General features: G+C 39.7%; 1 protein-coding gene across 4 annotated transcripts in view; it reads right to left on the bottom strand.

The window, feature by feature from the left end:
• The window catches only part of ACTN2 (actinin alpha 2), a 75,436-nt gene that overhangs the window by 44,848 nt on the left and 14,443 nt on the right, over window positions 1-16,145 (bottom strand). For all 4 annotated transcript variants that reach the window (XM_068982230.1, XM_068982229.1, XM_068982231.1 and 1 more), the window contains exons 2-3: window positions 1,536-1,650; window positions 551-670 (exon numbers count right to left, since the gene is read on the bottom strand). In XM_068982230.1, the coding sequence (XP_068838331.1) occupies window positions 551-670; window positions 1,536-1,650 (235 nt within the window). The remainder of the gene's footprint in view (window positions 1-550; window positions 671-1,535; window positions 1,651-16,145) is intronic.

Here is a 16,145-nt window from a genome sequence, read left to right on the forward strand (position 1 = left end):
TGATGCAGATTCAACCCCTGGGTCGGGAAGATCCCCTGGAGAAGGAAGTGGCAACCCTAGAAAATTCCATGGACAGAGGAACCTGGTGGGCTACAGTTTATGGGGTTGCAAAGAGTCGGACATGACTGAGTACACACACACACACAAATGCACAAAGTTCAAATCACATCCTAAGTTATCACATCCTAGAACAATAAGATCATTGGGAAAATGGCAATATCTTCTTAAAATCTAGACGCTGTGTTCTCAAGATAAATGCCCAAAAAAAGAAGCCATCTTTGTTTCATGTCAATATTAAAAATAAGCACTAAATCAATACAGCTAATAAGTTAAAAGCTTAATATACGAGGGGATAGTATCAGCTCTATTTGACGCTATACTTTTCAAACAGCCTTAGAGCCTTGTTTATCTCCTGTTCACGTATCCAGAGCTTGGCAAAGAGGCTGACACAGGAGATGGCGGGAGGGAACGGGGAGGGAAGAAGGCAACCAGCTGCAGGCCCACTGCCCTATGGGGAGGTTGGTGCACTTTCCCGTCACACCCCATTTACCTTCTGCCCCGATGGACACCAGCTTCACGCCTTTGCTGGCTATGTAATCCAAGGCTTTGTTGACATTAGCGATTTTGTGGAATCGCATTTTTCCTCGGTCAGGTTTGGGCAGCCTTTCCCCTGTCGGTTGAAGAGAGAATCGTGTAGACACAGAGAAAAGAGCCCCTTGATGCAGAATCAAGATGACAAAATTCAGAGTACACGCCCTCCTTAAACAAAAATCATTCTCTGACTGTTCCTCGTGTGTCTGTAGTTTCTGTAAATTACAGTACTTTCAAGATGAAGTGGACCAGAGCAGAGGCTGTGCTATGAAGTCCATATGCTTTTCAGACCGGCTGGGACAGCCTTGTTTGGTCTATGAACCAATGTTTAAATAAGTAAGAGAGCAGCCGGCTGGGGCCCCCGCAGCAACTGGAGTAGCTGACCAGCTATGAGAAGAAGTCAGGGAGCTTCATGCAAATTGCAGGGCTCATCTCAGACACGGGAGTATGAGGATACCCAGATCAGGGCAGCCCTGCCTTCATTCATTCTCCAGTCCAATGTCTAAACCAGCTAGCTGACATTCAGGGCAAGGTATAACCCCTCAGAAACTTTGACTCCTGTTTGCAGAGTTAAGCCAATGTGTACACTGGCTTTTGGCATGAAAGACAACTTTTGGAATACACGCTAGCTGAACTAAACCTGGACAGGGCAGCCTGGTGAGGAGTTATATAAATGTCATTTTCTCTTCTCTCATTCTGTTTCGAGGTGGGTGGCAGAAACATTATTTTAATAAGTCCATTTTAAACAGAATTTGCTCCTCTTTTAGAAGAGAAAAATAACTCCAGACAGATTGCTCTTTGGAAAGCTTTCTTTGCCAATAATACCATGTTCTTGCCCAGCCAGGTTCAAAGGGAGCTTTTTAAAAAAAAACAAACCAGATGCATACATATCTACTGCTCAGACAAACTGGGTATAACACCTACGAAAAATGTTTAAGACTCACCTGAGATGACTTCCAAAAGTAGCATGAGCTTAAGGCCATTCCGGAAATCTTCCTCGATGTTCTCAATCTGAGTGCCAGCTTTCCTGAGGTGGGAGTTGCACCAGGCGGTGAAGGTCTGCAACAGAAGCAAACAGTGCTGAGCACAGCTCTGTCCATACCCAGTGCCCCGCTGTGTGGACCACACCCAGCATCGCACACCTGCTGGGCCATAGGAGGCAGGGGCATCTGGGAACTGGAGAGAAAGAACGATTTGCAGCCCAAAGGTACGATATAAGTAGCATTTCCTCTTTAGAGACAAAGAAAAGGAAGTCATTTATTTGGTCTAACCAAAAAACAGGTACTACTTTTGGAATTAACATATACACACTACTATATGTAAGTGGATAACCAATAAGGACCTACTATATAGCACAGGGAACTATATTTAATATTTTGTAATAACGTATAATGGAAAAGAATCTGAAAAAGAATATATATATATATATATATATATATACACATGCATATATCATCCTCAAAGCACTGCATGAAGGAACCATGCCGTGCCCAGTCACTTCAGTTGTGTCCGACTGTTTGCAACCCCATGGACTATAGCCCACCAGGTTCCTCTGTCCATGGGATTTTCCAGGCAAGAATACTGGAGTGGGTTGCCATTTCCTCCTCCAGGGGATCTTCCCCACTTAGGGATCGAACCTGCATCTCCTCTGTCTCCTTCCCTGCAGGCAGATTCTTTACAGCTGAGCCACTGGGGAAGTCTGTATACACACACACACACACACACACACACACATATATATGCATATATATATATATACACACACACAAACACATCATATACATATACACACACACACACACACACATATATATAACTGAATCTGTGCTGTATACCTGTTAGTTAGTAAATCAACTATACTTCAATAAAAAAATAATAAAAAAATTTTTTTAAGGTACTGTGTTTTTATACCAATGCCCTTGCCTTCTGAAAACCTCTTATTCTGTAAGAAAGACAGATTAAATTAGGATGTGCGTACAAGAAAAATCCATGTGCTTACAGAACAGATGAATAAATAATCCTTACAGAAAGTTCAAAATGTCATACTTTAGAGCAGAAGGTGGGAGACACTGTGTAGTAGGAAGGGGAAGAAAAGAGGGACTCATAACCGCTAATTATCTACAACTAGTTTATCCTGGATGAACAACAGTTTTAAGCTAGTAACTGAATCAATTAAACAAATTTGCAGTATAGTCAATCATTACTACTACTAATAATAATAGCAAGAGTCATTAATAATAGTGACCTCCTACTGGCATATTCCAGGCCCCGGGTTAGACCCCAGATTTCAAAGACAATTAGATAGAGCTCTGCCCTAGAAAGGTTCAGATTCCAGTCAAGTTAAGAAATAACCAGAGCAATATTAAGCAGAAATATGAATGATATACTAAGGGGTATCCGAAGTCATTCTGTTTATTTTTCAAGCTTCTTTTAACTGGGCTTCCACTTGTGCACTATTTCCTGCCAAAACCAGATTAGAAATGCTTCTGGCAGCTGCTGGCTGCCAGAAGAATGCAAACTGTCCCCTTGTCACACAACAGCTGCTGGGCTCAAGAACAAAGTGCCCGGCACACTGCGCTGGAGAGAGACCCACAAATAGGGTGTGTGCTATAGATAGGAAAATAAACCTCTCAGAAATAGACATTAGAATACAAAAAGACAGAGTTTCCATTAAAATGATTTTCCTGGGTAACAAAAAGGATTTTCAAATTTGACCAATTGTTATTTCAAGAAATATGTGAAAGGAATTTGCAGCAGCATATTTGGACTCAGAGATGATCATACCAGGTGAAGTAAGTCAGCAAGAGAAAGACAAATTCCATACGATATCACTTTTATGTGGAATCTAAAATAGGACACAAATTAACTTATCCGCAAAACAGAAACAGACTCACACACACAGAGAACAGATTTGTTGTTGCCAAGGGGGAGGGGGTCAGGGGTCAGGAGAGAGATGGGTTGGAAGGTTCGATAGTAGATGCAAACCATTATATATAGAATCAATAAACAAGAAGGTCCTAACTGTATATAGCACAGGGAACTATAGTCAATATCCTGTGATAAATCACAGTGGAAAAGAACATGAAAAAGAATGAATATATATATATATAACTGAATCACTCTCCTGTACAGAAGAAATTAACACAACACTGCAAATCAACTCTACTTCAATAAAATAAATTTTTAAAAAGAAATATGTGATGGCATTAAATTCTAGGGTAAAAAGAAAATGTAGGTATTTTCTTAGATTAACAATAATAAATGTTACTGTGAGAGCCTAAACTGATCATTATTTCTCCAAAACACACCTAAACTTTATTCTGGTTTAAACAGAGAGATACCCTAAGTCATATACTCTAGATCTGCACCTAACCAATATGATAGCCACTGACACACTTATTTAAATATAATTAATTAAATTAAAGGAAATTAAAATTTTAGTCCCCCAGCTATACAAGCCACCTTTCAAGTGCTCAAAAGCTACACAGGACTAGGGGCGGCTATGCTGGATGGTGTAGACATGGGGCATGAAAGTTCTACCGGACAGTGCCAGTCTAGATCATCGTTTCTGTTCTGAAGCTAAGATTATTAACAAGAGTCTATTACTGCCTATCTATTATTTCAAGAATCTATTATTCAAAATTCAAGGGGTACAGAAAGGTATAAAGGAGAAAGCTTCCCTCTCCACTCCTGTTCTCGGTCGCCCAGTTTCCTTCCCCAGAGGGAACAACAAAGAGAATCAGTTTCTTGCGTTTCTCTTCAACAGCATTCTACACACTTGCAAACACAGACACATACATCATTTTCTATATCCCTTTAACATAAATCATAATATACACGCTGTTCTGCACATGGATTTTTAATTTATGGCTGATTCACGTCAATGTATGGCAAAAACCACTACAATATTGCAAACTAATTAGCCTCCAATTAAAATAAATTAAAAAAATAAACATTTAGCAATTGCTTTAACCAAAAAAAGAAACAAAGAAAGAAAAATATAACCTAGGGATCATTCACTATCAACAAAGAGCACTCCTTTTTATGGCTGCATAGTATTCCACTGTTGTAAATATACCATATTTTTTGAACTAGTTCCTTGGATTAACATTTTAGGCTGCTTCCAGATAACCAAGTTCATATAGTTAAAAAACTTCCCAGGTCCCATTTTCAGCAAGCAAAACTACTTTAAAAGTAGTTTTTCAGTTTGTTTTTTCTGAAAATACCGAGACTAACCATATTCCTAATCTTTTGGAAAAGGCAAAAGAGAATATAGCAGGTTGTGATTTTTTTTAATGGAATTGATAGAGAAAAAAATTAAAAACTCAACTCAGAAAACTCAGCTCAAAAAAAATCCTTATTGAGTTGTCTTTATCTAGATTCTACTTTAAAATGTGCAAATATTGCTGGTGTAAATTTCCTTACTTTGTTACCATGTTATTTAAGGCCCTTCATAATACAAGTATCAGAAGCACTTCTGGATAGAACCCCAAGTCTGTTCATGAAATCAGTGCAGTTCCTGACCCCCCACTGTGGAACACTGTGAATGTCTGTTGGATACCACCTTTTTATTGGCATGCATTCGATGAAGGTAATTTACCATAGATAATTATTCAGTTGTGCTAAGCCAGAGAATGAATTGAATCTACAAGGTCAATTTAGTCAGTTAAGTGTAATGAAGTTTCACTTTCTTTAATGAGTATTCCGAAGGGCCAACTTCAATGCAAAAAAGGACCCCAATGGCTTTGTGATAATAGCTTGCAAAGAGGCCAGTGCATTCTGAAAAGGAATTTTAAGCTTTATTAGACTGTTTAATTTTCACTCTATTTACAGTTTTCATTACCGTGGCCCACAGAGACCGTTTCCATGCCTTCCTCATTGTCCCCTGCTTCTGTAAAAAGCTGCAAATCATGGAGGATATAAAAATGAAAGCCATCACAGCAGCAACAAAATCCCACACATTGTACCTGAAAGGCATCTTTGTGGATTTTCTTGTTACTCGATGGCAACGTGCATCTTTAAGGTCCCTGCAAACTAAATCTTGGAGAACTGAAATGGAACCAAGGTATGTCCACGTGGTTTTGAAAGGAGGCTCCTTGGTTCAAACCAGATTACCAAGGCAGGTGTCCTTTCTTAAAAGGAATGGTGTTCTATAAACCAGACACAGTCCCTAGAGAAAAGAGGTCAATGTCCCCCAGCCTAGAGTCCATCTCAGACGCTGCCTCATCACATTAAGGCTCTCTAACCTCCTCCCTTGCGTCCAACTCAAACTTCCCTCTATCTCTCTCCTAGAAAAGAGCTTCTTCTCTGCTCCTGTTCACCCAGTGATAAACAATATACTTTTTTTTTTGTATAGTATTCATTTACTTGGCTGTCAGGTTTTAGCTGTGGCTCCAGGATCTTCTGTTGCAGCATACAAGCTCTCGAGTTGTGGTTCTTGGGCTTAATTGCTCCATAAGCATGTGGGATCTTCCCAGACCAAGGACTGGACCCGTGTCCCCTACATTGGCAGGCAGATTCTTAACCATGGGACCACCAGGGAAGTCTCTATAGATCCTTTCTGCATCTTAAAATTAAGCACATTAAAACAATCCTTCTGAGCCACACAAAGAGAACCAAGATGGGAAAACACATAACCAACTACTCACAGATAGAAAAGGCTGACGTTCCTAGTCCTTCTCACCCTCCTAAGATATTCATGACAAAGCTAAGGGAATGATGGACCTTAGAGATGATCATACTAACTGAAGTAAGTCAGAGAAAAATAAGAATCATATGATATTGCTTATATGTAGAATTTTTTTAAAAAAAGGAATACAAATGAATTTATATACAAAACAGAAATAGACTCACAGACATAGAAAAGAAACTTATGGTTACCCAAGGGGAAGGGGGGAGGATAAATTAGGAGTTTGGAATTCACAGATACACCCTACTATGTATAAAATAGATAACCAACAAGGACTTCCTGTATAGCACAGGAAACTATACTCAATATTTTGTAATAACCTATAAGGGAAAAGGATCTGAAAAAGAATAGACATACGTATAACTGAATCACTCTGCTGTACACCTGAAATTAACCCTTTAATCAATTATACTTCAATAAAAAAGAAAATAAATACACATGTATTTATTTCTTTAAAAGCTAAGGGAATGAATGTTCAGTCACCGAAAGATGGAAAGGCACCGGAGTCTTTGTCTCACTGTGTATATATTCCTTTGGCAGAGGAGTAAATAATAGCATTTCCCCCTGAAATATACAGAATCATAACCCATGAGTCACCGGCCAGGAAGGACAGTGGGCGCACACTGGTCTCCCTGCTCATATGGCACCCTCCCTGGCCATTGTGCTGAAACTCTGAAAAAACAGAGAGCAGAGGAAAACAGCTGGGGGTTAAGGCTCTGTGCCCACGACTTGTAGTATGATGTTTTCATGTGAGAAGCCTGAAGGATATGCAAATGATCAGCAGGGGCACCGCCATTATACTCCTAGAGAGCCAGAAAACGCTCTTCAACCCCTAAAACCTGGTGGTTGAGAAAAATGTCAGGTGGAATGGCCAAAACCTGGAAGCAACCTAAATGTCCATTGACAGATGAATGGATAAAGAAGATGTCGTACATATATACCAGGGAATATTACTCAGTCATAACACAGGATGAAATAATGCCACCGGCAGCAACATGGAAGCAACCTAGAGGCTGTCATACTAAGCAAAGCATGTCTGAGAAAAACAAATATCATATGACATCACTTATATGTCTATCTAAATACGACACAAATGAGCTTATGTACAAAACAGGAACGGATTCACAGACAGAAAACAAACTTACAGTCACCAAAGAAGAAAGGTTGGGGGAAGGGGTAAATTAGAGGAGTTTGGGATTAACACGTGCACACTGCTACATATAAAACAGATGACCAAAATGACCTGCTATATAACACAGGGAACTCTTCACCTGAAACACACTAGAAATCGACTGTACTCTAATATAATATAAATTTTTTTAAAAAAGAAAGAAAAATGTCAGTTGTAGGAGTTTCCTAAGAATATCTGTTAGCACAAATTACTATCTCCATTCAGAAGCCACACCTTCTTTTTTGAAGAACTTACTAGCCAAGTTCCAAGTCCATAGAAACTCTATTGCCTTTCTCAAAGTTAAATTATATGTCATGATAATCAGTACACTGTGCTTAATGACAAAAAAAGTACTTATATCCTCACTGAAATGTTGAGATATGCTTGAGTTATCAAACACTATGCAGCTGTCTTTAGTTTCTTTTTAAGTTAATTAAGCCTACAGATATAACAACCTACATTGTAGATTATTCCAAAGAGAGAGGGGAAAACAACATCTTTCCATGAAAATGAGTAATATCTGTGATTAATTATATTGTTAAAATAACACAAGTTTGCATCTCTACCTGGGAGATATCATCATCTGACACAAAAAAGGACCAAAAGAAAGAAAAATCAATCCTGAATCTGACACAGTTCTCTGAGTATAAGTCCATTTCATGCCATCTGTTAATTATTAATTCTTCTAGCAATAAGGCTGTAGGACTGGGCTGGCTCCTGTAAGACTACCCTTGTTCAATTTACTATTCCATTTTCTCCAAACAAAAATCTGGCAACATAACAGATATCAATTCCCTTTATATTTTGTGAACCAGCTTTTATTTTCATAATAACTACATAAAATACTAATTTGAGGTCACATTTCCTAACATAGAGACTCACTTCAGTCATTGGGCATTTCTGAACGAAACAGAACAGGGTTTACTGAGGGCAGGGACATTTGGGCACAGCAGCATGAAGTTTGGACTGGGTAAGCCTGAATAACTTTCAGCTTTTAAATCCACTAATTATAAAACAACATTGTCACTGAGAGTTTGGGGTTGGCAGATGCAAACTATTATATAAAGAATGGATAAACAACAAAGTCCTACTCTATAAAATAGGGAGCTGTAATATATTCAATATCTTGAGATAAACCACAACAGAAAAAAATATTTGAAAAGAAAGAAATGTATATAAATAATTGAATCTCTTTGCTGTACAGCAGAAATTAATACAACACTGTAAATCAACTATACTTAAAAAGCAGCATTGTCTATCAAGTCAAAACCAGTTTAAGGCAGCATCAGAGTTTTCTACAATTTTGAGTTTGCTTAGCATTTACTGTGGTCCATGGGTAAAGACATCAAGAGGGTCAGAGTATGGATTCCTGGCCAGATCCTCTGGGCAAGACAACTGAGCCCCAGGCGAGCAGAAATAGTGGTCCCCAAGAGGGAGTGGGGGGCCCGGTCCAGCTCACTATCATGGCTTGGAACTCAGATTCTATTTCTGATTCTCAGTTCAGTTCAGTTCAGTCGCTCAGTCGTGTTCGACTCTGCGACCCCGTGAATTGCAGCACACCAGGCCTCCCTGTCCATCACCAACTCCCAGAGTTCACCCAAACTGATGTCCATCGAGTCAGTGATGCCACCCAGCCATCTCATCCTCTGTCATCCCCTTTTCCTCCTGCCCCCAATCCCTCCCAGCATCAGAGTCTTTCCCAATGAGTCAACTCTTCACATGAGGTGGCCGTGCAATTATTTGTCCTTGATGTCCTGACACTTTCCCAGCTACCAAAAAAATTGCCACGATCAACTTTATGAAATAATTCAAAAGGTTATCAGGAGAAGAAATACAAAGGCCAGCTGGGCAACACAATCTATTATCACAATAGCCTCCTGCAAAAAACTATTGAAAACTACAACTCTGTTAAGTCAACTTTCTAACAACGCTCCATTTCTTTTTCTATTTACAATAATCATTATAACCGTGTTTTCTTTTCCACTTCACAAATTCCCAATTTGCCAGGATTGCTTCTAATTACTACCCTGGTCCTTTTTTAATATTTGAAAAGTAAGGCAGGGGGTGGGAGTGTCTAGGAGGATGCACACATTTTGTAAAATGTCTGGTTAAGGGAGGAGAAGCGGGGCAGCTCTGGCATTTTAAGGAAGGAGGCACTGCCCTCCTCAAGGGCAGGGAGCTGGTCCTCTGAGGGGGCAGATCAATGCAACCCACGTGGCTGGTAGAGGCAGCCATGCTAGTTCACCTCAAGGTTTCCCCACCCCTCGTCCAGAAAGACCCTGACCCATCATGGGGGAACAACCCTGGGTGAGTCTGCACGATGCCACAATGCCCAGCGTCACATCAGAAAAATGCTCCAGAATCACATCAGAAAACTCAGCAGAGTGACCTTAAATTGAAAGGGTCACACTACCAACTTTAAAAACATTTAAAAGGTGTTTCTCAGGATCAGGGACACAAGAGAACAATCTGGTGGTTGTCAGGGGGAGGAGTTGGGAGAGGGATGGCGTGGAAGAGGGATAGAGTAGAAGGTTGGGGTTAGCAGATGCAAGCTTTTATATAGATAAAAACACCCATTGCTGTTCTCTTGCGCTCTTACACAATCTATATTTGCCAAATATTTCCCAGTCCCCTACAATTCATCATACTTCCCAACCAACTCATTGTATTAGGTTCATGGATCATTGCTTAGGGGAAGAAATAAGCCGCGGGATTGGTAGAGGCAAACTATTATTCATAGGATAGATAAACAATGTTCTACTGTATAACACAGAGATCTATATGCAAAAGTCTATGAGAAGCCCTAAGAGAAAAGGATAAAGAAGAAGAAGACTGTATACGTGCATGTAACTGAATCACTTTCCTGTACAGCAGTAACACAACACTGTAAATCAAGTATATGTCAATTGTTAAAAAAGAACAAAATTCAGTGCAATTGCAGGGGTGGGGGGGAAGGTGTTTCTGCTGGTGTTTAACATTAGAATAGCTTTCAGGACTCAGCAGTCACTCACAATGGTGACCAACTGTTCCGCACAATGAACACTGACTAATCATCAATCAAGATCATAATGATCTTTTAAAAATTCCAAATCTTCAAGGTTGCCAAGCACCCAAGCACACTTTTCAATTACACACAACATTTTAAAAAACTGAATCAAAGCAAGAAGTAAGTAAGTGGAAGAGTGTTCCTTCCAAGGATGCTGTGTGTGCTGCAATCGATTACCAGATATCTCTGAAGTCTATGTGGGGCCCTAACGTTCTCATAACTGGCATAACCAGACAGCTAATGGCATGGTGGGTAGCCCTTTTATTCTCCGCCCATAAATCTCTGCTTAGTCTCCAAGATCCTGCTGGATAACATAGCACGCAACAGCTCAGGTTAGCAGTCCCTAAAAATCACCAGTTCTAAAAGCCTGAGCTTGGCTCTGTGACCAAGTCAGCGTCTGGTGTGGGCAAGTCAGCTCATCTTTCCTGTGACTTTTTTTAAATTTCATTGAAGTACAACTGGCTTGCCACGTTGTGTTAATTTCTGCTGTATAGCAAAGTGACTCAGTTATACACATATATATTTTTTTCATATTCTTGTTCATTATGGTTTGTTACAGGATATTGAATATAGCTCCCTGTGCTAGACAGTGGGACTTGTTTATCCGTCCTATAAATAATAGTTTGCCTCTGCCAAACCTGTGGCTTATTTCTTCCCCTAAGCAATGCATCATGAACCTAATACAACACGTTGGCTGGGAAGTATGATGAATTGTTGCTGCTGCTGCTAAGTTGCTTCAGTCATGTCCGACTCTGTGAGACCCCATAGACGGCAGCCCACCAGGTTCCCCCGTCCCTGGGATTCTCCAGGCAAGAACACTGGAGTGGGTTGCCATTTCCTTCTCCAATGCATGAAAGTGAAAAGTGAAAGTGAAGTCGCTCAGTTGTGTCCGACTCTTAGCGACCCCATGGACTGCGGCCCACCAGACTCCTCCGTCCATGGGATTTTCCAGGCAAGAGTACTGGAGTGGGGTGCCACTGCCTCTCTGCAGTAGTCTCTGGTCCTGCCTTATTCACCCTTGTATCACCTAATGAACCCAGCACCCAGCAGGTACACCTGTATGAACCCATACAGAGCCAGGACCCATTCAAGTCTTTAATACTTCAAGCTTAAATTATGACAATTTCAGTCATAAATAAATTGGAGCCTTAACAGTACCAACATACAGCTTTTCATCTGAGTATCAGGAATACACAGAAACACAAATTTAATGACTCAAAGACAAAGTAAGAGAAAAAAAAACAGAGAGGCAGTCTTTTCCCACTGATTCATCCCCAACAAATACTGCTTACAAGTAGGATTCAGGCTTGCTTTCTAGGCAACGTGAGAATAGCTAACAATCTCTAATTAAGGAGTGTCAAAGCCTACGAGCAACTCAGGTAGGGCTGTCACCATGAGAAGGCTTTAAAGGACTTGGTAAGGGAGCAGGAAAAATCCTCTCAGAAATACCTGGTGGGTGACACCACCACCTGGAACATTCTAAAAATGTCTGTGAAAGTGACACACAGAGAAGCTGGGGTTTCTTTTTTTTTTTTTTCCTGCACCACACATTTTGTGGGAAACTTGGTTCCCTGACCCCCAGCTTGGAAGCTCAGAGTCCTAACCACTGGGCTGCCAGGGAATTCCCAAAGATGGGATTTTTGTTTTGTGTTCCAGACACTTTATCCTGGGACACAGTGGCACTAAGTAACTATTTGCTAAATAACATCTTGTTTGACTTTCTGGGACAAAGAAGACAGCTATCAGATTTTTTAAACTGAAAAAATAAAAACCACTGCAGAGCTAGAAATCTCTATGTGGTCAAGTTCCAGGCTTTTGAAGATTCTTATTATGTCAAACTTAACTAACCCTTAAATGTTTAAAAAATAAAAAGGGGTCTATAATCTTGTCTCCCCAAAAATGGCTCACTACTCATGAAAATCCTCACTACTGAAGAGGATCTAAAAATAGAATCTGGCCAATGGGTGACACTTGAAGTGGGGAGGGTAAAAATGGCTTTCCCAGCCCTTGAAAACACAGTCCTAACCAGCTCTGGTTTTCATCATGAATTTTAAGCTTCAATCACCAGGTTCATAAAACTGACTTCCGTTTAGTCCCTGGATGTTCAGAATAGGTTAAAAAAAAAAAAATGTGCTAACGATCCTCAAGGCTGCCTAATGGGACAACAATGCTTTTCAGGTTTTAAACAAAGCCAAGTCTAGCCCAGACTAACTCTGGTTTAAGGAGTGATCTGTCTGATATATGGAGTCTCCTTCATAACTTCCAGAAAGAATGGGACAGATTAAAGTCATGGAATTTGGAAAGAGGAAATAGCTAAATAAGGTACTGTAGGGAGGTTCAAGAGGGAGGGGATATATGTATACCTATGGCTGATTCTTGCTGATGTTTGACAGAAAACAACAAAACTCTGTAAAACAACTAAAAATAAAAACTAAATAAAACTAAATAAATACTAAATAAAATAAAAACTAAATAAATAAAAACTAAAAAATAAATAAAAATTAAAAAATAGGAAGGTACTTTATGTTAGGAAAAATCTGAGCTCCGAAGGTCAAGCGGCACGCTGTCTACAGCACCCCTTCTACACTATTCTACAGCTCACCTATCTAACCAATAGATGAGTGAGAGCAAGGCAGACCGGTTCCTTTCTACAGACAAGGAATGCCTTTTGTTCAGTTCAGGGACAATCCTCCTTGCTCCCATCGAAAAGTTATCTGCCGATATTTGGACATTAGTTTCAATACTCCTAATCTATAAATGTACAACTGTACTTCAGATTCTCTTTTGAACCAGCTGGAACACCTCTCCAGTTTTCCCATGAGTTAGTTAAATATAATCTTTAACACATGTTTATGTTTTCTGCTTATATGGGAGTCGTGATTTTACCTTTACTTAAGAACTGTCTTATAGTTTTAGAGTCTTTCTTCTAAAAAGAGGTAAACATTCAAATGTGCTAAAATATTCACTATTCCAACCTAAATTTTACTGATCTGATTTTGATGAAGGCCAGTAGTAATCAATGCACAAGAATGATATCTACAGAAAACAAATACATGGTTACCAAAGAGGGATGAGGGTGGGGGAGCGATAAATTAGTAATTTAGGGTTAGCAGACACAAACTAATATATAGAAAATAAATGACAAGGCCCTACTGTAGAGCACAGGGAACTATAGTCAATATTCTGTAATAAATCATAATGGAGAAGAATGCAAAAAAGAATATGCTAATATATATATACATACGTATGGATGTGTAACTGAATCACTTTGCTGTATACCAGAAACTAACACGATATTGTAAATCAACTATATTACAATAAAAAATAGAAAGGACATGAACAAAAATGTTACAAAGAAGAATGAAACACTGAACTAACTGGAGTCTATCACTCACTGATATTAATGACAGTACACTTCCCTTGTCCTGTGAAAACGACAACTGTCAGAAGTCTCAGCTTACTGCATTCCTTTTTCATTTCAATCCCAATGTGTGTCCCCGTGTTCCCTCTTATACAGATCACCATAAATAATATTGGATTTGGGTTGAATTATTTAGCACTTTTCTCTGTTTCATAAAAAAATCATACATTTCTCTAGAAGCTAAAGTATATTTCCATCTGTTAATTTCTTCCCCACTCAAGAAAATTCCCTACAAACACTTTATTACCACTTACAGGAGTCCTTATTACTCATTCCCTAATTCTTCCTTTTCTGTTGCAATTACTCATCTTCACATCTCTATAGCCCTCAAGACAGAGGCAACCTAGCAAGGACATCAGCAGTTCTCTGAGCCACAGACCAGATACTAGGTTGCAATCCAAACTACCTTTACTTTAATTCCAAGGGATGTTTTTCAATTCTTGAGAGAAGAGACTTGTGGACACAGCAGTGGAAAGAGAGGGTTGGACAAATTAAGAGAGCAGCATTGACATATATACATTACCACGTGTAAAACAGCTAGTGGGGACCTGCTGTATAGCATGGGAAGCTCAGCCTGTTGCTCAGTGGTGACCTAGATGGGTGGGAGGGAAGCTCAAAAGGGAGGGGATATATGTACACTTACAGTTGATTCAACACTGCTGTATAGCAGAAACCAACACAACATCGTAAAGTAATTATCCACTTAGAAATACATTCTCTAAAAAGTTACAGCATTCTGTCTTCTAAAGGGCAATTAAATGATCTTGACAAAACTCCCCATCTTAACTGTTAAATAGAAAAAAAAGAAAGTTAAGATTAGCAATATGCAGTTACTTCCCAAACAATTTTAGGACTGGAAGCATATGCAAACCAAATCAAATATCCATAGAATCAAAGTTTTGGCCATTTTTGTTTTAGAGTATTAAAAAAAAAAAAAAAGGTACGTTCAAAGAACCACATGAAAGCTACTGCTGCCTGGTCATCTGAGCTTAAAGATTTCCTGAGGCCAACAACCTGACTTAGCCTCTGGCTGGGAGTTGCGTGGGGTCACACCTGCCTCCCCCAAGCTGGCACAACCTTGGTGAAGAATTCCTTTGAGGACTTTCTGGTAAGCAAGCATTTAAGGCTCCCAACAAACAGCCTTACATATGATTGATCCTGAGCTATGCTTCCCAAAATAACTTGTTCCCTTGGAGCCTGGGTAATTATGAGCAAGACACGGCTCTGGGTCAGGGCAGACCCAACTGTTCCTTGGTTACAGGCAAGAGCAGCATTCATTTACTTTCATGACCCTCTTCTTGAGGATGAATTCAAGCTTAAAGAAAAGCTTACTGATGTTTTCTCCCCCTCCCCCTTCCCCCCTCCCAGACCATCCGGCAACTGGGGAAGCAGCTTGTTCTACCCAGACAGCAAAATAAATATACTTTAATTCAAGTTCACCATACTGTTACTATTTTCAGGGACCCAAATAAATGGTTGCCTCCTTATATTGAAGGAAATGGCTCTCTGGAATATGCCACATGCTTTGCGCTGGTGGTTTGAACCCTAGCACGGTTCTAAGTGGGTAACAGTCCCCAGTCAGCTCCATCCACAGGTTTGCACTACATACAAGGAAAGCTCTGGAAAGCAGAAGGGCTACGAAACAGGGAAGCTGGGCATTTCCAAAGCTCCTGCCACTGGAGGGAATCAGGCTGGCACTTCCTCCATCAAGAAGTTCTTCCCTAGGGCTCATGCTGAGGGCAAAGTGTTCAAAAGTCTTCATATCCTAAGCCATGTAAGACAATATATATTATAGTATAAAACATAAATATATGCTTTTCAACTATGGCCTCAAGTCATCTAGCAGGCAATATGACAAAATGTTAACATTAGTTTTCTCTATGGTGTGACTATAAAAAATTTCTCCTCCATATTTTCTGTAATAAAGACATATGACTTGGGCAATTATTTGAAAATGTATCTCCAAAAAGTAGTTTAGGAAAGCCTATACAATCTGTTAGGTTAGAGTCTCTGCCCTTCTCTGGTTAGCTGTAATTATGCTAACTAGCTTTACTTTCCTCAGCCTTCGTCATTCTACCTGAAAAAGGAAAGCGACTTAAACTGGACATACTCCAGCAAGTCTAAATTTCTGAAGTTAATCACTTGATAAAGTGCTACTTCAAGGCTTTTTTTTATGGGTAAGTTTCACAGTGGAAATCCCTAGTTCAATATCACATTTTAAAATGTC

Source organism: Capricornis sumatraensis, chromosome 10, assembly GCF_032405125.1.
Source record: "Capricornis sumatraensis isolate serow.1 chromosome 10, serow.2, whole genome shotgun sequence".
NCBI classification, from domain to species: domain Eukaryota; kingdom Metazoa; phylum Chordata; class Mammalia; order Artiodactyla; family Bovidae; genus Capricornis; species Capricornis sumatraensis.